General features: G+C 35.2%; 1 protein-coding gene across 1 annotated transcript in view; it reads left to right on the forward strand.

Annotated features, from left to right (window-relative positions):
- The window catches only part of LOC129136850 (uncharacterized), a 115,498-nt gene that overhangs the window by 19,494 nt on the left and 75,034 nt on the right, over positions 1–20,970 (forward strand). Inside the window, exons 3-4 of the mRNA XM_054665474.2 lie at positions 2,892–3,054; positions 3,970–4,048. Coding sequence (XP_054521449.1) covers positions 2,892–3,054; positions 3,970–4,048 — 242 coding nt within the window. The remainder of the gene's footprint in view (positions 1–2,891; positions 3,055–3,969; positions 4,049–20,970) is intronic.

Raw genomic sequence — 20,970 nt, forward strand, 5'->3', positions numbered from 1 at the left:
TTTCTTTAACTGGTATGCAAAAGACAGTATCTTTGAAGTCTCATACTGAGAACCAGCCATAATCTCCTGGGATAATAGTGACTTGGGCATATGGGTTATGTACTGTTGGATGGATATCTTGAATGATATCATTAATTGTTCTCGAGCATTGCACAAATTGATATTCATTTGAATGTCATTATTTTACTGGGAAAATAGGTGTATTGGATAGAGAGAGACATGGTTGAATAAGCTCATACTTCGAAAGTAATACCTTTGTAATACTGGCAGAGTGCCTTCTAATGCTTCCCTTTTCAGAGGATGCTGCTTTCTTGTTTGTTTGTTTGTTTTTATATGGGATTGTATCTCCTTCTTTTAATGTAATGCAGACCATCTGAACTCTAGTAGCTCATCTGGATTCTCCATCGGCCCAAACAGTATTGCTTATTCTATAGTAGATTTCAGGTGGAAACAATTCTTGGGTCTTGTTTTTAGGCTGAGTCGTCAATGTCTGCAAACACACGGCCTTTTTGGGTGGAATCTGGGTCCTTAGATGTTGTTTTTTAGGAGAAAAGTTTACTTAAGCATTTAGTTTAGCATAGTAATTGTCATTCCAACAACAGAACAGGGCAATTAGGCATATTTAAAAAAAACTAGGTCTTAACTTTATGTCTCCCAATTTGGATTCTAAAGGCTGAGGGAAAGGTATTTGCTCCAGTTTTCTGTTGACTCCTGCCACTGGCACTATAACTTGTGTACTTTTAGTTAATTTAGTATTTAAACTGAAGTTGCTTCAGTATTAACTAAGAAGTCGATTATTTTATACTTCAATGTCATTCGTACCCAGGGCTTCTGTGGGGAAATGATTATTGGCTCCATTATATCAAGGAAAACACCTGAGCCTCCTCAGTCTTATCAGAGCCACAATCTACTTGTCTGTTTCTTTGCTTCCTATTTTTTTTTCTTTTTCTCTCTTATCCTTTTTCTACTGTCATCTTTCCCTTTTAGCCTGTAGCAATCATTCTTTTAATGCCCAGATCCCCAGCAGTAGGCACATTGATCTTTGCCTGGGAGTCCTATTCTGTTTTGTCCCTTACTCTTCTCAGGCCCTCTTTTATTTTTCTGAATGCTTTCTACAAGAGTGGGCACTTGTCTGGCTCTTGTTTTTCTGGCATTGAAAAGTATGTAAGCAATTTCTACCAATAGAGAAGGGTTTATTCTTTCTGATTTTTTCAATTTCCTTTTGATACCTGAAGTGCTTTGGCTGATGAAAGTCAGATTGACTGTCCAAATATTTTCTGGGGCCTCTAGATCCATACCTGAGTATTTTTTTATAAGCCCGATATATTCGTTCCAGCCAAGAGGCTGAATTTTCATTAGCCTCCTGTTGGAGATCATGGATTTTGCTGATGCTACGCTTCTCGGGTACTCCTTTACTCAGTCCCATCAAAACATGTTTTTAGTAGTGTTCTAGTCTTGGCATTCCCCATTGTTATGGTCGCAATTGAGCTCCATTAAGAGAGTCGTCCCTGTGGGGGATCAGAGGTCCTAGAAGGGTCTTTCTGAAGTAGCTGCCTGACCTCATCATTGGCTTTGTCTAGGACTTGTCTCCTTTTACCAGCCATTATCATGAAATTTAATGGTGTTTGAATGTCCACCCAAGTGAGGAAATATGTGGAGAATATACTGGTACATAATTCAGCCATGTGCTATGGGTCATCTCTGTAGGAAGGGCTTATATTATTTTTAGTTTACTAAGTCTAAAGTGGAGAAAGGTGAATGTAATCCCCAAAATCCCATGGGTTGGCCATGTGCATTTAACTCCTGTTGGATCTTAAAAGGGGAGACCCATTGGCCTTGTGCATTTAAGACCCAGTCAGGTCTTAAAAGAGGAGACTGTCTCCAGCCTGCTTGCATAATGTCGAAGGGACACTGCATCTTGTAAATATGGATTATTTAAATAGTCTTCTGGGGGAGTGGGTAGAGGAAGGAGCAGTTCAGTGTGCAACGCTGGCAGGGTCAGCGTGGGAACCTGCACAGGTGCCAGAGCAGGCAGCACCAGGGAAGGCACTTGCAACACCACAGCATCATTTCCCTGTGGCGAGTTTAAGGCTAACAAAATTATCCTATCCTCCTGCTTCTGTTGGGATGATCAGACCCAACACCAGGTCATGGGGGCAACAAAGTCCGACAGAGCCAAAGGATTGAGAAAAAGACAGTTTCAGAAGTAAAGTGGGACCAGGGGGCCATCGCTAGTGTATGGAAGCTGCTAAGGCCCCAAGCTCTGGGAACCCACACTATTTATTGGTAATTCAACATAGAAACAGGTGGTGAGAATGTGGGGGGTCAAAAGGGCAGGCGCATGATCTACAGCTGTGATGGTTTAGCATTTATATGGAACATGTTCTTCTACTCGAGATAATGGGAATACAATTGATCTGGGAGCCTAGGAGGGCTAGAAGCAAGGAGCCAGCAAGTCTAGACACATTCCAGAGGACATTATGTCAGACATGCAAGCCTTGCCTCAGTTTTTTTCTCAACACTCGGCTTTTTCCCAACATGCTTCTTTTTCCCTTCTGTATCTTCCTCAGGCAGTAGAGGCCAATGAGATTTCACTTTATGCAGTCCTCTTTGCACCACTAACTGGGAACCTTTCTGGGAAGCATCTTTATTACATGATAGAATAAACACCTGAGCATAAGTATTTTTTTCCATTTACCTGATCTTTGATAAAACTGTTCAAGCTGTAAGACTGTATAAAAGTTCAAAAACCCTAAAGGCCACCTCTCTTCTAACACATGCATCTGCCATGTTGTATTACAACAAAATGCCATTTTTTTTTTGTTTTCCTTTGTCCCAAGGTCATAGCTATAGGCTGACCAGTTAGCTAATATGCTTTTTCTTTGAGACAGAATCTACAAAATACCTCCCATGGTAACAAGAAAACAACACACAATCAAAACAAATGAAGTGCTTCCCAAACACCATCTTCTTCAAGGGAGGAGACCAGTACGGAGTCACTACAAGTTGTTTCTTCTACCAACGGTACCACAAATGGCCCCAAAGGCCCAAATGGTAAGGAAAGAGGACCCCTGGTGTTCACACTGGTGGCTGTACCTTGTTATAGAGCTGGTCAGCTCATCTAGAGAGCTTGTTCCCATTTACCAGCTCTAAGTGAAAATAGGCAGCTGGCGTCAATTGAGGGAAAGAAGGGTGTTTCCCCAAAGTGAAAAAGAGTCTTGGCAGTTTGCCTGTGTCAGGCTCGGCCAACCACAAGTAGCTGGTGTTACTGAAGGCTTGCTGCTAACCTCTGGTAGCAAGAGAGGGTTAGCCCATACGTGCTGCCACAGTCAACCGCTCCAGCCATTGTGAATCTAAATGAGCCTCTCGGTAACCTGAACAAGGTAGCCCTGGTGCACTGCTGCGGCCAATTGCTTCATCTGTTGGGAGCTGAGCAAACAGCTCAGGGAGCATGAGACTCCGGACTAGCTCACCAAATATTGTAACCAAACTCAGGTTCGGGACACTTGACACCAGAACAACCAATGCTCAAGAGACAACTGTTGGTAAGAAGGAAAGTTAGCTTTATTAGGGAAGCAGGCAAGTTGGGAAATTAGTGACCTTGTTTCAAGACTACCTCCCTGAATTGTAGCTCTGGACCAAGAGTTTTTAAGGGAAATCAGGATAAGTGTATGTCATAATCAGAGTGTCCTTGTGGAGGAGCTACGTGTGCAATCTCAGGCAGGCAGTCAGTCCTTGCTGTCTTGGTCGATGTCTTGGGACCTTTGCTGGCATTGTTAGGCTGTTTTTATCTAGTTGTGGCTAAAACTGCTGGTCAGTCTGTTCCCGGAATTTCTGGTCAGCATATTTCCCTTTTATTTATGTTGAAGGTCCTATTGTTCTGAGATTGTTATATTCTTAATGAGTAATCTACAAACTTAAGCAAAGAAGTAATTGAAACTCAAGCAAATTTTTTCTGTAACATGGCAGGGATTCAAAATGGAGTCAGTGCTGTTACAATACGATCTTCTATTCAATAAAGAAGCAAAAGTACTCACAGCAGAGTGGGGTAAGTGAAGAAAAATAAAATTATTTCCTATTTTTGTTTTTTGTATGTATCCCTAAAGTTCAAACTCTTCAGAAATTGTTATAAAGTTAACTCAAAAGAAATTCAGTAAATGATTTTGTGTTCTATTGCTTCAATTATTTGAATTGATTGTATGCTTTTCATGAACCAGGTTTTAAAATTTTTCTGTTTCTTTATAAATCACATGGAAAGTTCACACTCAGACTGTTTAATACAAAGAGCATTCGATTAGAAATCTGAAAACAACTGGGTGAACTCTAATGCAGTGTTTAAGATGATGTCTAGTCTTTGATATCATTAAACTTCCCTCAGCTTCAGTTTCTATATCTTAAAAAATAAAGATATTTAGTGTAGTAAATTTTCATTGCTAACAATTCAAAATAATTTATTTACCTAACATATCTAATAATGCTGAATAAATAACACTAAGCAATTATAAAACTAAAAATCGATTTTAAATATGTGGTTTCATTAATTTTATATATTTATGATTAAAAATTACTGTCTATGAGTTTATTGAAATTAAAGTTAATCATCGAATATTTTGGTAAGATAATGTTTGAATATTACTTTATAGTTATTGAAAGAAAACATATAAATGTAGACTTTAATTCCCATAAAAGGAAAATATAACCACATGAACATAATTGAGAAATTAATAGAATATATTTTAATGTAGTAAAACAGTATAAGTCACATCAATGAACAGTATGAGATTACTTCAAAATAGGTTGTAAAGAATAGACATAAGAATTTACATACAAAATAGAATGGATTAATCACAGAAGGCATATGAAGGTTTTCCTTGAGAGAGGCCACAGTTTGGCATTGACAAAGATGAGTGAAATAAAGCACTACGAGTAGAAAAGCATGGAAGCTTGTAAGCCAGGTATATGTTATGAGTATTTTTAATTAGCTTATTTATTTATTTATTTACAGTTTAAGTTTAGTAACATGGGCAGTTCTGGTTCTAGCTATGCTGGAAAAATGAACATCAGAATTTCCCCTACTACCATAAACAATGATAACACTAAACCCGTCATGGAAAACAACTGTTTTCAGGTCTTGGACAACAAATATTGCAAGTCTTTGATTCATTTGATAAGGGAAATATATAATGGGAGCTCCACATGCCTGGGCTTTCTGCCTTAGAACCAATTTCATACAACAGCACAGAGGGGTGAAATCCTAACAGATTGGCAATTCCACTGGCATAAAAAGCATGTGGCAGAGATTAGTACTGTGGAGATTGCTCAAATATGCAAATCAGGATTCTGAAGAGAGCAAAAAGGGAGCACACTAGAATCTGAATAGAAGTCTCTCCAAGCATTTGTCCAAGTACATAGCTGTATATGTACAAAACAAAATAAAATGTGATCCCTGGAAGAATCAGCTACTGAAGAACTGTGAGTTAAATGGACATTCAGAAGTTCACATAATTCTAGGAGACACAGAAGTTACAACCATTCAGTGTTTAGAAATTTCACAAAAAGCTCCCTGAAGCAGTTGAGATGACAAATAGGCCAAACATCTGAAGTGACCTAATCTTGCTCCAGAATAAGAACAATTCTAACATGCTCTAAGAATCACAAAACAAAACTCCTAAAACATCATTTTGAGCAGTCAGTAAATTAATTGCTTTATGAATTTAAAAAAGAATACTTTCCTTAGAAGGACAACATAATTTAAAGTCTCATCAATGTAAAATTTATGATGTCAGCATAAAACTTAAATATATATATATATATACACACACACACACACACACACACAAAGCGGCAGAAGAGTCTGAAGCATAAATAGAAGAAAAACCCCATAGAAATATATCTAAATGTTGGATTTGGCTGACAATATCTTAGAAGAGCTATTGTAAATATATTCAGTGATTTGAAGTAACAGATGAACATTATATTGAAATAGATGAAAAACGTCGAGGAGAAAGTTGGAAGTATAAAAAAATGAAAATTATAGAACTTGAAAATTCCCAGTATTTTTTAGAAAATTATCAGATAGGCATAAAAAGTAGATGGGATACTTTAGAAGAAAACATCTGTAAACTAGAAGATAGGTCAATAGAAAATGTTAAAACTGAAGCACAGATGGGGAAAAAGAAAAATGAATAAGACCTCATGTTCAGTAGTCCAACAAAAAATATTTCATATATATATGTAAAAGTCATCTCAGAAAGAAAAAAGAGGGGAAAGGGGTTGTGCATTGTTTCAACAGACTTGGATAAAGCTAAGAATTAAATAGTTACTACCATTTTTATTATCATTTATCCTGAGTCAGCAGCCACTGAATATATGGCTTGAATATTGTATTAGTATGTGTGAAAGATATTTCACATTATGTTTTGAAAGTATTGCATTTCTGTATGTTTGTCTTATGCAAGTTTTGTACTACAATTAGGATAATATTTGTATGAAAATATAGAGAAGATATGTAGTGTTTTATTACCTACTTGTTAAATATTACAAGTGACAAGAAAATAACACACATAAGTTATTCTATATAATCTATAAATATTACAAGAGACAAGAGTGACAAGAAGCATAAGTTATTCTATATAATCTATATTCTCTATTTTTATAATATTTATATATTATATACCTAGATTTCTATATATAGATGTCTATACTTATATACATATATCTGCAAATCTATCTTGCTGTATATCTATATAATTTATAAGCACATATAATCTACTCTGATTATATTTTAGGATTTTGTATACAATTTAAAGTACTTTTAGGGTCATTTTTAATTATGAACATTTTAACAATTTGATTCAGCAATTCCACATCTAAATATTTACCCAAAATAATTGAAATCAAGGTTTTGAAGAAGTATTAGTATTCCTATACATATTGCAGTACTATTTATAATGGCCAAGATATGGAAACAAACTAAATGTCCACTGGTAGATGAGTAGATAAAAATAGTGTGATATATGCATATAAGAGAGTATGACTCAGCCTTAAAACAGAAGAAAATTCTGCAGTATGTGACAATGTGAATGAACTTCATAAGCATTACTCCAAGGGAATAGGCCAGACACAGAAAGAATCATAATGCCTAATTGCCCTTATATGAGGTATTTAAAATAGCCAAATTTATATAATCAAAGATTGGAATGGTGATTGCCAGGGGCTGGGAGAAAAGGTAAATGAGGAGTTAATAATCAATGGGCATAAAGTTTCAGTAAAGCAAGATGAATAAGCTCTAGAGGTCTATAAAATGTTGTACCTATAGTCAACAATAATGCATTATACAGTTAAAAATATGTTAACAGGACACATTTCATGTTAAATGTTCTTACCACAATAACATAACATTTTTAACACAGAAGTATTTTAAAGCCAAAATTGTATCATCATGATTGGTAATTTCTTGGTAGTTTGTACTGTAGTTTTGCATACCTCTAGTCATAGTTCATTACTTTTTTTTTTTAATGTATTCTGCTTGCTCATGTTGGAATACAGGCTCTACCACGTACTACTAACATGAACTTGGCTAAATTATTTAATTTCTCTAAGCCTCAATTCCCTTTTATATGAAATTGGTATAATAATATGTAATTTATAGGATTATATGGAGGATTACATAAGAAAATTAATGTAAAACTGCTTAGCCTAATGTCCAGTATAAAATATTATATATATAAAACTTCATTAACTAAATTCTAAAGTATTTTCACAAAATTCTAACTTTAAAAATACATTGAAAGTCATTTCTTCATAATCATTAGCATTAATTTAGATGTTCGTTAATCATCTCTTCTTAAATACCTTGGGGATATTGTATGAACATTTGAAAATCCTCAGCTTTTGGTTAAAAACTAAATGCTTGTCCCACCACCACCACCACCACCACACACACACACACACACACACACACACACACACACACACTCTCACATACACACAATGTGACATGTCACATTCACATGGCAACATGAATGAACTTTAAGAACATTACCCTAAGGAAATAAGCCAGACACAAAAAGAATATTAATGCATAATTGCCCTTATATGAGGTATCTAAAATAGCCACATTTAAAGGATCAAAGATTGGAATGGTGATTGCCAGTTACTGGGAGAAAAGAGAAATGAGGAGTTACTAATCAATGGGCATAAAGGTTCAGTACACACAACCATTTGATCTTTACCCTCAAGCCTTCTGTTGCATCTGTGTTTTACAAAATCCACAGTATTACAGCCAGGAGATTATTTTTCTGTGATCTCTCTTGATACTACAACAATTATTTATTGACATTCCTGATTGACTTTCTATTATATATATCTCTCTCTATATATATACACACACAATTGTGTATATATATACACAATTGTATATATATACACACACATATATATACATAAGTATTATATATACATATATTTTATATATACATATGTATACACATATTTTATATATACATATATTATGTATACATATATTTTATATATACATATATTATACATACATATATTTTATATATACATATATTGTGTGTGTATATATACATGTGTGTGTGTATATATATACACACACACACACACAATTAATATAGTATGACTGAAAAATATCGTTTCCTGGAGATCCTAGAATTGTCAAGCCTGATAGTCAACAAGGTTACCTAGGCTTTTCCCTGAAACCAGTGATAATGTCGAAAGTTTTCTCTTTATCTCAATTTGTATCCATCTAATAACGTTTTCTTAATGAGGTTATTGAACATAGACATTTATAGATAACTTCAGAGTAAATGTGAGGAAACATTTATAAGGGAGAGCCTTTATAAGATTTGAGTGTTGGCATCCTCTCGGCTTTGTTTACTGCTATTTCCTTGGTAATATACAGAATACTTTTAATCTAAGAAAGATGAATAAATATTAACTACGAAAAAGAATTTGCAGAATTGTTGATTGTACGGCTACCTGCTCCTGACTTTCTTTTTCCTTCAACTTATCCTCTTTCATGGTTGAAACACAGATGGCCTTAGATATTTATACATAAAGGGATACTGCATGTCTTTTAGCTTCGTAAATCTAATTCCTCCATTGAGTGGGAAGATCAAGTTCATTAGTGTTTAATTCTATTAATGAATTTATGTTTTTAAGTTTTATGCTCTGCCAACATATAGGTAACTTATATTTATTAAATCAAGCAGAGATTGGCATGAGTTGTGTAAAATTACTAAAATGGGTACTGTAGAATCACAAAGAAGGGTGTAAGCCATGATGATTGGGCAGGTATCATGGTGAGATTTTAGTATGTTATGCTTCAAATTTCCCCCCACCAAATTATATCATGCAATAGCTTTTTCCATGTTTAAACCCTTTAACACCCCCTACCACCACCTTTAACAATCAAACAAACCCTGAAACTGAGTTGAATATTTATCTTATTATTTCAGCTAAACATCCAACTCTGAGTTTTTATGGTCTCATCACAGATAAAGCATGTTCAATAGTTTACTCATATTTCATTTTTTAAATTATACTTTAAGTTCTAGGGTACAAGTGCACAACGTGCAGTTTGTTACATATTTATACATGTGCCATGTTGGTGTGCTGCACCCATTAACTCCTTGTTTACATTAGGTATAACTCCTAATGCTATCCCTCCTCCCTCCCCCAACCCCACAACAGGCCCCGGTGTGTGATGTTCCCCTTCCTGTATCCATGTGTTCTCATTGTTCAATTCCCACCTATACGTGAGAACATGTGGTGTTTGGTTTTTTGTCCTTGTGATAGTTTGCTGAGAATGATGGTTTCCAGCTTCATCCATGTCCCTACAAAGGACATGAACTCATTATTTTTCATGGCTGCATAGTATTCCATGGTGTATATGTGCCACATTTTCTTAATCCAGTTTATCATTGTTGGACATTTGGGTTGGTTCCAAGTCTTTGCTATTGTGAATAGTGCCACAATAAATGCAATAAACATACATGTGCATGTGTCTTTATAGCAGCATGTTTTATAATCCTTTGGGTATATGCCCAGTAATGGGATGGCTGGGTCAAATGGTTTTTCTAGTTCTAGATCCTTGAGGAATCGCTGCACTGTCTTCCACAATGGTTGAACTAGTATACAGTCCCACCAACAGTGTAAAAGCATTCCTACTTTTCCACATCCTCTCCAGCACCTGTTGTTCCTGACTTTTTAATGATCGCCATTCTAACTGGTGTGAGATGGTATCTCATTGTGGTTTTGATTTGCATTTCTCTGATGGCCAGTGATGATGAGCATTTTTTCATGCGTCCGTTGGCTGCATAAATGTGTTCTTTTGAGAAGTGTCTGTTCATAACCTTTGCCTACTTTTTGATGGGGTTGATTCTTTCTTGTAAATTTGCTTAAGTTCTTCGTAGATTCTGGATATTAGCCCTTTGTCAGATGGGTAGATTGCAAAAATTTTCTCCCATTCTGTAGGTTGCCTCTTCACTCTGATGGTAGTTTCTTTTGCTGTGCAGAAGCTCTTTAGTTTAATTACATCTCATTTCTCTGTTTTGGTTTTTATTGCCATTGCTTTTGGTGTTTTAGTCATGAAGTCCTTGCCCATGCCTATATCCTGAATGGTATTGCCTAGGTTTTCTTCTAGGGTTTTTATGGTTTTAGGTCTAACATTTAAGTCTTTAATCCATCTTGAATTAATTTTTGTGTAAGATGTAAGGAAGCGATCCAGTTTCAGCTTTCTACATACGGCTAGCCAGTTTTCCCAGCACCATTTATTAAATAGGGAGTCTTTTCCCCATTTTTTGTTTTTGTCAGGTTTGTCAAAGATCAGATAGTTGTAGATGTGTAGTATTACTTCCAGGGGGCTCTATTCTGTTCCATTGGTCTATGTCTCTGTTTTGATACTAGTACCATGTTGTTTTGGTTACTGTAGCCTTGTAGTATAGTTTGAAGTCAGGTAGCGTGATGCCTCCAGCTTTGTTCTTTTGGCTTAGGATTGACTTGGCAATGCGGGCTCTTTTTTGGTCCCATATGAAATTTAAAGTAGTTTTTTCCAATTCTGTGAAGAAAGTCGTCAGTAGCTTGATGGGGATGGCATTGAATCTTTAAATTACCTTGGGCAGTATGGCCATTTTGACAATATTGATTCTTCCTATCCACGAGCATGAATGTTCTTCCATTTGTTGGTGTCCTCTTTAATTTCGTTAAGCAGTGGTTTGTAGTTCTCCTTGAAGAGGTCCTTCACATCCCTTGTAAGTTGGATTCCTAGGTATTTTATTCTCTTTGAAGCAATTGTGAATGGGAGTTCACTCATTATTTGGCTGTCTGTTTGTCTGTTATCAGTGTAGAGGAATGCTTGTGATTTTTGCACATTGATTTTGTATCCTGAGACTTTGCTGAAGTTGCTTATCAGCTTAAGGAGATTTTGGGCTGAGACGATGGGTTTTTCTAAATATACAATCATGCCATCTGCAAACAGGGACAATTTGACTTCCTCTTTTCCTAATTGAATGCCCTTTATTTCTTTCTCTTTCCTGATTGCCCTGGCCAGAACTTCCAATACTGTGTTGAATAGGAGTGGTGAGAGAGGGCATCCCTGTCTTGTGCCAGTTTTCAAAAGGAATGCTTCCAGTTTTTGCCCATTCAGTATGATATTGGCTGTGGGTTTGTCATAAATAGCTCTTATTATTTTGAGATGCATCCCATCAATACCTAGTTTATTGAGAGTTTTTAGCATGAAGGGCTGTTGAATTTTGTTGACAGCCTTTTCTGCATCTATTGAGATAATCATGTGGTTTTTGTCTTTGGTTCTGTTTATATGCTGGATTACATTTATTGATTTGTGTATGTTGAACCAGCCTTGCATCCCAGGGATGAAGCCAACTTGATTGTGGTGGGTAAGCTTTTTGATGTGCTGCTGGATTTGGTTTGCCAGTATCTTATTAACGATTTTGGCATCGATGTTCATCAGGCATATTGGTCTAAAATTCTCTCTTTTTGTTGTGTCTCTGCCAGGCTTTGGTATCAGGATGATGTTGGCCTCATAAAATGAATTAGGGAGGATTCCCTCTTTTTCTATTGATTGGAATAGTTTCAGAAGGAATGGTACCAGCTCCTCCTTGTACCTCTGGTAGAATTCAGCTGTGAATCTGTCTGCTCCTGGATTTTTTGGTTGATAGGCTATTAATTATTGCCTCAATTTCAGAGCCTGTTATTTGTCTATTCAGGGATTCAACTTCTTCCTGGTTTAGTCTTGGGAGAGTGTATGTGTCCAGGAATTTATCAATTTATTCTAGATTTTCTAGTTTATTTGCGTAGAGGTGTTTATAGTAGTCTCTGATGGTAGTTTGTATTTCTGTGGGTTTGGTGGTGATATCCCCTTTATCTTTTTTTTTATTGTGTCTACTTGATTCTTCTCTCTTTTCTTCTTTATTAGTCTTGCTAGCAGTCTATCAATTTTGTTGATCTTTTCAAAAAATCTGCTCCTGGATTCATTGCTTTTTTGAAGGGTTTTTTGTGTCTCTATCTCCTTCAGTTCTGCTCTGATCTTAGTTATTTCTTGCCTTCTGCTAGCTTTTGAATGTGTTTGCTCTTGCTTCTCTAGTTCTTTTAATTGTGATGTTAAGGTGTCAATTTTAGATCTTTCCTGCTGTCTCTTGTGGGCATTTATTGCTATAAATTTCCCTCTACACACTGCTTTAAATGTGTTTCAGAGATTCTGGTATGTTGTGTTTTTGTTCTCATTGGTTTCAAAGAAGATATTTATTTCTGCCTTCATTTTGTTATGTGCCCAGTAGTCTTTCAGGAGCAGGTTGTTCAGTTTCCATGTAATTGAGCGGTTTTAAGTGAGTTTCTTAATCCTGAGTTCTAGTTTGATTGCACTGTGGTCTGAGAGACAGTTTGCTAAAATTTCTGTTCTTTTACATTTGCTGAGGAGTGCTTTACTTCCAACTATGTGGTCAATTTTGGAATAAGTGTGATGTGGTGCTGAGAAGAATGTATATTCTGTTGATTTGGGGTGGAGAGTTCTGTAGATATCTATTAGGTCTGCTTGGTGCAGAGCTGAGTTCAATTCCTGGATATCCTTGTTTACTTTCTGTCTCGTGTGTCTGTCTAATGTGACAGTGGGGTGTTAAAGTCTCCCATTATTAATGTGTGAGAGTCTAAGTCTCTTTGTAGGTCTCTAAGGACTTGCTTTATGAATCTGGGTGCTTCTGTATTGGGTGCACATATATTTCGGATAGTTAGCTCTTCTTGTTAAATTGATCCCTTTACCATTATGTAATGGCCTTCTTTGTGTGTTTTGATCTTTGTTGGTTTAAAGTCTGTTTTATCAGAGACTAGAATTGCAACCCCTGCTTTTTTTGTTGTTGCTTTTCATTTGCTTGGTAGATCTTCCTCTATCCCTTTATTTTGAGCCTATGTGTGTCTCTGCATGTGAGATGGGTCTCCTGAATATGGCACATTGATTGGTCTTGACTCTTTATCCAATTTGCCAATCTGTGTCTTTTAATTGGAGCATTTAGCCCATTTACATTTAAGTTTAATATGGCTATGTGTGAATTTGATCCTGTCATTATGATGTTAGCTGGTTATTTTGCTCATTAGTTGCAGTTTCTTCCTAGCATTGATGGTCTTTACAATTTGGCATGTTTTCGCAGTGGCTGGTACCAGTTGTTCCTTTCCATGTTTAGTGCTTCCTTCAGGAGTTCTTGTAAGGCAGGCCCAGTGGTGACAAAATCTCTCAGCATTTGTTTGTCTGTAAAGAATTTTATTTCTCCTTCACTTATGAAGCTTAGTTTGGCTGGTTATGAAATTCTGGGTTGAAAATTCTTTTCTTTAAGAATGTTGAATATTGGCCCCCACTCTTTTCTGGCTTGTAGAGTTTCTGCCAAGAGATCTGCTGTTAGTCTGAATTGCTTCCCTTCATTGGTAACCTGACCTTTCTCTCTGGCTGCCCTTAACATTTTTTCCTTCATTTCAACTTTGGTGAATCTGATAATTATTTGTCTTGGAGTTGCTCTTCTCGAGGAGTATCTTTGTGGCATTCTCTGTATTTCCTGAATTTGAATGTTGGCCTGCCTCGCTAGGTTGGCGAAGTTCTCCTGGAAATCCTGAAGAGTGTTTTCCAACTTGGTTCCATTATCTCCGTCACTTTCAGGTACACCAGTCAGACGTAGATTTGGTCTTTTCACATAGTCCCGTATTTCTTGGAGGCTTTGTTTCTTTTTACTCTTTTTTCTCTAAACTTCTCTTCTCGCTTCATTTCATTCATTTGATCTTCAATCACTGATACCCTTTCTTCTACTTGATCAAATTGGCTGCTGAAGCTTGTGCATGCATCATGTAGTTCTTGTGCCATGGTTTTCAGCTCCATCAGGTCATTTAAGGACTTCTCTACACTGTTTATTCTAGTTAGCCATTCATCTCATCTTTTTTCAAGGTTTTTAGCTTTGCGATGGGTTCAAACATCCTCCTTTAGCTTGGAGAAGTTTGTTATTACCAATCGTCTGAAGCCGTCTTCTCTCAACTCATCAATGTCATTCTCCATCCAGCTTTATTCCATTGCTGGTGAGGGGCTGCATTCTTTTGGAGGAGAAGAGGTGCTGTGATTTTTAGAATTTTCATCTTTTCGGCCCGGGTTTCTCCCCATCTTTGTGGTTTTATCTACCTTTGGTCTTTGATGGTGACGTACAGATGGGATATTAGTGTGGATGTCCTTTCTGTTTGTTAGTTTTCCTTCTTACAGTCAGGACCCTCAGCTACAGGTCTGTTGGAGTTTGCTGGAGGTACACTGCAGACCCTGTTTGCCTGGATATCACCAGCAGAGGCTGCAGAACAGCAAATATTGCAGAATGACAAATGTTGCTGTCTGATCCTTCTTCTGGAAGCTTTGTCTCAGAGGGGCACCCAGCTGTATGAGGTGTCAGTTGGCCCTTACTGGGAGGTGTCTCCCAGTTAGGCTACTCGGGGGTCAGGGACCCACTTGAGGAGGCAGTCTGTCTGTTCTCAGATCTCAAACTCCATGCTGGGAGAAGCACTACTCTCTTCAAAGCTGTCAGACAGGGATGTTTAAGTCTGCAGAAGTTTCTGCTGCCTTTTGTTCAGCTATGCCCTGCCTCCAGAGGTGGAGTCTACAGAGGCAGGCAGGCCTCCTTGAGCTGCGGTGGGCTCCACCCAGTTTGAGCTTCCTGGCCACTTTGTTTACCTACTCAAGCTTCAGCAATGGTGGATGACCCTCCCCCAGCCTCGCTGTCGCCTTGCAGTTGGATCTCAGACTGCTGTGCTAGCAGTGAGCGAGCCTCCGTGGCTGTGGGACCCTCTGAGACAAGCACAGGATATAATCTCCTGGTGTGCCATTTGCTAAGGCTGTTGGAAAAGCACAGTATTAGTGTGGGAGTCTCCTGATTTTCCAGGTACCATCTGTCATGGCTTCCCTTTGCTAGGAAAGGGAATTCCTGGATCCCTTGTGCTTTCTGGGTGAGGCCATGCCCCACCCTGCTCCTTGGGCTGCACCCACTGTCTGACAAGCCCCAGTGAGATAAACCCAGTACCTCAGTTGGAAATGCAGAAATCACTCGTCTTCTGCGTTGCTCATGCTGGGAGCTACAGACAGGAGCTCTTTCTATTTGGCAATCTTGGAACCTCTCCAGTATTTCATTTTGTGTAGAAATACTGATAGGTATACTGCATAGCTACCTTTTTTATTCCACATTATTGTTTACATTGTTTACCTCTATTCTGTAAAAATTCTTTAAGAGGAATATATTTAAGTAAGATTTTTAAATTCCTCTTTTAACAGTAGAACAAAAATCTTTGCTTTATCTCTAACAGCAGTTATTTTTCACTTGCTTTAACGTTTTATTCAACATTTTGAAGGTAGCTGAGCCCTTAGAATTAAATATTTTTACTTGTTTTCTCCCATGTTTTGTAAATAATCCACCATGAAATTTGAGTAACAGTTTTTAACTAAACATATTTGACTTATTTTCCTTACTTAATGCTAATGTCTACTTAGCAAAATGTCTACATACCAGCGTATCAGAGTATAGATTGAATCCACACTATGGTTTTACCTATAATAGCCTCTGGATTTGTTCTTAAAATATACTTTTATTAGCTGCTTTTGTCTTAATCCTTGAGTTTGCAAAATCAATATGTGCCCATATTAACATAACAGGGTTTACATCAGTCAATGAAATTTGAATCTTTAATAGAACCTGCTTTATCTTCTATCTCTTACCAACCAACCCTTACACATAATATCAGAAAATACAATGAATTATAAATGTATAGGTGATAAATTCTTCCCCCTTTAAAACTCCTCTACAATGTTTTCTGAGAATTAGGAAGACTGTACAAGTTAAAAAGACAGTGCAATTGTGTATTCTTAAGAAGCTGTGTGAGTATGCATTTAGCAATTCTCTCAATAGCAATTTCCTAATCTGACCTTATCCATTTGTGATCTATTTTTATATTTAGATATAATTTGAAAAATAAAAGTTCGCATCCTTGCTATAGAGATAAGCAAGTATTTTGATGATGATGAAATAAACATAAGATTACGCTAGCAATTTCACTCAAAATTGACAGATGAGATGATATATGCTATATATGATATGTGATATAAGCAATATATGTGTACATACCTAGTATTGCATATGAAAAACACTGGAATATGATATACTTTTGGGAAATTGTATGTTTTCTGCCAATATCAAATTTAAGTACCAATGATGGATATCACACTTTTCTCTTGTTTTTCTTTATTAGAATATCAGTATTCATTCCTTATTCATTTGTGTGTCATCGGCATTTACTGCACAGGCTTAACCTAAACATTAATAAAAAGAATCAATATTTATTAAACATTTTATAGAGTGTGGATCAAGTATCAACTCTGAAAGTGATTTACTATATGTACAATTTAAGGAAACTACTTTATTTTTATATCAAACTTATTGTCAAAAAGATGGCAATAATAATAGAACCTCTATCAAACCGTTGTATGAGAATTTAGAGAAATGACCTAAGTGAATTAGTGAGCAGAGATTTTGGCATACAGAAATTCCTCAATATTACACCGGCTATTCTGTACCAGACATAATACTAGGAACTTTAGGTTTACCATGTTATTTAACCCTACAACAATTCTCTGCAAGGTAAATAAACAAAGTAAATTTATATCAAATAAGATATAGCACCAGTAATTAACTTCAGAGAAGGCTGACCCAAAGCCTACACTGTAATATTTCTATTTCATCCTTGCTTAGTGTTTAACAGATAAATGATTAAATATATATAGTCATAGGATTCCTTATGAAGAAAATCTAGAATCCATGTGTACCAACACCACACATTTATTTAATGTTCATTGCTTGTTAAGTAAAAAGATAAGTGAGGGAAATGCAATTATAATTCACTTTGGAAGGTTTGAGACATATATATACACACAACACACACACATGTCTTATATATATATATACACACACACACACATATATACACACACACACATATATACACACACACACTTTTAACAAAATTTTTTTGTATTTTTTACTCTAAAGGTTGACAAATGAAAGCAGCCTATAAATTAGCATCCATACCCAACACTTTGATAAGCTTTTAATTATTTATTCAGGAAGTGCTACTATATAGAGTATCAGGTGAAGTAGAGATCTTGCTAGACTATGAAGATATAAATTGACTTAGTACGCTCTAGAAAATAAGTTAAAATAATACATGCATTGAAACGGAATGGGACATATCAGGCAGAAGTAAACCTAGCATGCTTGAAATGAAAAGGCTAAGATTAATTTGGTTTAACAGATTCTTTATGTGGAAAGTAGTTGGAAAAATGTTAAGTCCAGACGATGATCATGTTGGACCAGGCTTTTACTGTCAAAATAGGGAGATTATTTTATATACGATATGATAAACATAAAGGTTTTACAGAGTTACATGGCATCAAGAAAACTAGATATAGATAGACAGATCTGCAAAGATTAGGAATATTGGGAGGAAAAAAATTGGAGTCTGTAGGATCACTTAAGTAACTACTGGAAAAATAAAAGCACTGTGATATACTGATACACACTTTATAGATAAAAGATTTGGTATGGGTTTTAGATAATCTTGCACTTAGTAAATTGATACCAAAAATATAGACATAAAAGTGAAAACTTAAAAAAGTAATTTCTTAACCCTAAGGTTGATTAAAATTATAATTGTTTATGTTAAGTATAAGGAAAAATTTAACATCATTTGGAAAACACATTTTCTTATTAAAGGTATATGCATTATAAAACATTTTTCTAGTTTTTTATTAATTAAAGTTTTCCAGAAATTCAAGGAATTCTGACCAATCTAAATAATCAGTGACTGATAGAAGGTTATTTATATTTAGTTTATTCGCTAATCATTTTTATCTAGCATTTATTTGATTGGACAAACAAAAAGACTTCTGCTTCATCACCTCATGGCTACCTTCTTCCTTTTCAGTTTTGTAAAAAGCCATTTTAGCTAATTCAAGCAATTCATAAAACTGCATTTTCCCTATGACAAGCAAATAATTCATCTGGGACTATGAATTATTTTTGCTTCTTCACTTTCTATAGAAAACTGTCCATACCAATAATAAATACTAATAAAATGATACTAGCTAGTATTTTGTTTATTCCTCATTATGTACCAGGCATGTTTTAAGCACTTTACATATATCAATTAATTTACTCCTTCTAACAAGTATAATGCATAGATAACAATTTTCCAAATTTCCAGATGTGAAAATTGAATTACGGAGTCATTTCATTTTGTTTCCAGTGTGTCTGTTGCCAGCTCAACAGCTTAAATTTGGCCCTTCTGTACCAATGGGAGTCATGTTTCTTTAGATGGCAGGTTCATAATTACATTCTTTGACTCTGAGTTCACTGAAAATATCTAATTAGAAGAAGAATAAAGCTTTTTCTTTGACTATTAGGTTTATAGGCTGCTTTCATTTGTCAACCTTTAGAGTAAAAAGTAGAAAAAAATTTTGGTAAAAGTGTGAGAAAAAGAAGCTTCACAAGTAAAATCCAATTACAGGAAACAGTGTTTACTTTTGGTTTGCATTTTGCTATATATTTTGACATTCTATTTTAAAATGAGCATATATAAAATAGAGAGAATATTATAATTAACCCCCATATATCTGATTTGATAGGAAATTAACATTTTGCCATATTTAATTAATTTTTTGCTGAAGTTTTATAATGCATAGCTCTGATATTATGGCATTTTACACCAAAATTCTTTATTTTGTCTAGGCAAGAGTACAGGTATATTCTTATACAATCAAAATATCATTATCAACTATAACAAAATTAGCAACAGCAATTTAATAATCTCATCTAATATACAGCCCATCTTCAAGATTATTTTCTGATTTTCTTTCACATATATGAAAGTACTTTTTTATCATCACTATATTTTAATTAAAGTACACATAGGGCATTAGACATTATGTCTCTTAAATCTTTTAATTTTGAATATCACCTATTTTTATGCCATTAACTGGTTTACTTGTCTTACAGAATTTCCTGCATTCTAACTTATCTTGTTGCCTTCTTATTGTTTAGCATGTTCTTCTGCCCCCTGTGTATACCATAAACTGAAAATTCATTTTCCATTTGTCATTGCAAAAAAAAAAAAGAGGAAAAAAATTGCATATGGTTTACTTCATATTTCAGCAGGTAGGTGTATAAAATGCCTGGTTGTCCCATGATTAGTGAAGTTAATTTTGTTAGTGGTTTCAGGTGGTAGAATATGAGTCCTGGCTGGTAAAGGTGCTTTTTCCCTATGACCAGCAAATCATCGGCAGGTGAAATTTGGCAAGCTCTGGGAGTTATTTTCTCATAAATATTTTATGTAAGTTTTTTTAAGTACTCATTTATGTTCTTTATGTTCTTTTCTTGAATCAATTATTTATTTAGTGTTTGCTAAATGGTGACTGTACCGATTTTGCTTTTCCTTCTGCATTCATTAGTTGATAATATTCTACAAATAAAGACTTGCTCTAATCAGAAGATATGGCTTAAAAACCATAACTATGAAGGTAAATTAAGCAAGCAACTGCAAATATAAATATATGTAATAGTTACATATATATATACACACACACACATATATATACACACACACATATATATATAGACATTTCAGAGTAAAAAAAAAAAGACCTATTTAGCATTACTTACCATTTCCTCAACTTATTCCTTAAATGATCTAAATTTAGTGCATGTTCTTTGTATAATAGGATTTGTGCATATATATGCACATAATCACAAGAAAATTCAAACGACTATATATTCTTCATAAAAGTTATTATATGTACATATATATTTGCAAGTCAGGCAGAATAAGTGTTGAGACAAGAATGATCTGATTAATATTATTATAAGGATCCATCAAAATGCTTCATACCTTCAAATAATTATGTATTAAATTCACACTGTGATGAATTATCTCCAGGGAATATATTTATGATTTTAAGAGGCATCTGTTAAAAATTAGAAAGGAAAAAATAACATTCTGAAGCCAGCTTTTTATCAAAATCATTTTGACAGCTCCAGGCTTCCTACAGATTGAATTCACCTGAAAGGCAACAAATAACGTTTATGTCAACTGTAAGGAAATAATCAGTGTGAAGCTTGGAATTGTTAGTAGGAAATATCATTTTTGGTACATAATTTTATTATATCAAAGCATGCAAAACTTTCTGATACATAAGAAAAATTAAGATATTATTGAAAGTTGGTAATATTAAAGATATATTTGTATACTTGAGATATTACATTTTGTTTCACTCAAAGTTTTTTATCTTCAGTAAATTATGACTATCAAAATCAATAGTTTTATTTTAAAAACATATAATATTATTGGTTTGCCTTATATAAGTTTACCCCA

Source organism: Pan troglodytes, chromosome 14 (assembly GCF_028858775.2).
Source record: "Pan troglodytes isolate AG18354 chromosome 14, NHGRI_mPanTro3-v2.0_pri, whole genome shotgun sequence".
NCBI classification, from domain to species: Eukaryota; Metazoa; Chordata; class Mammalia; order Primates; family Hominidae; genus Pan; species Pan troglodytes.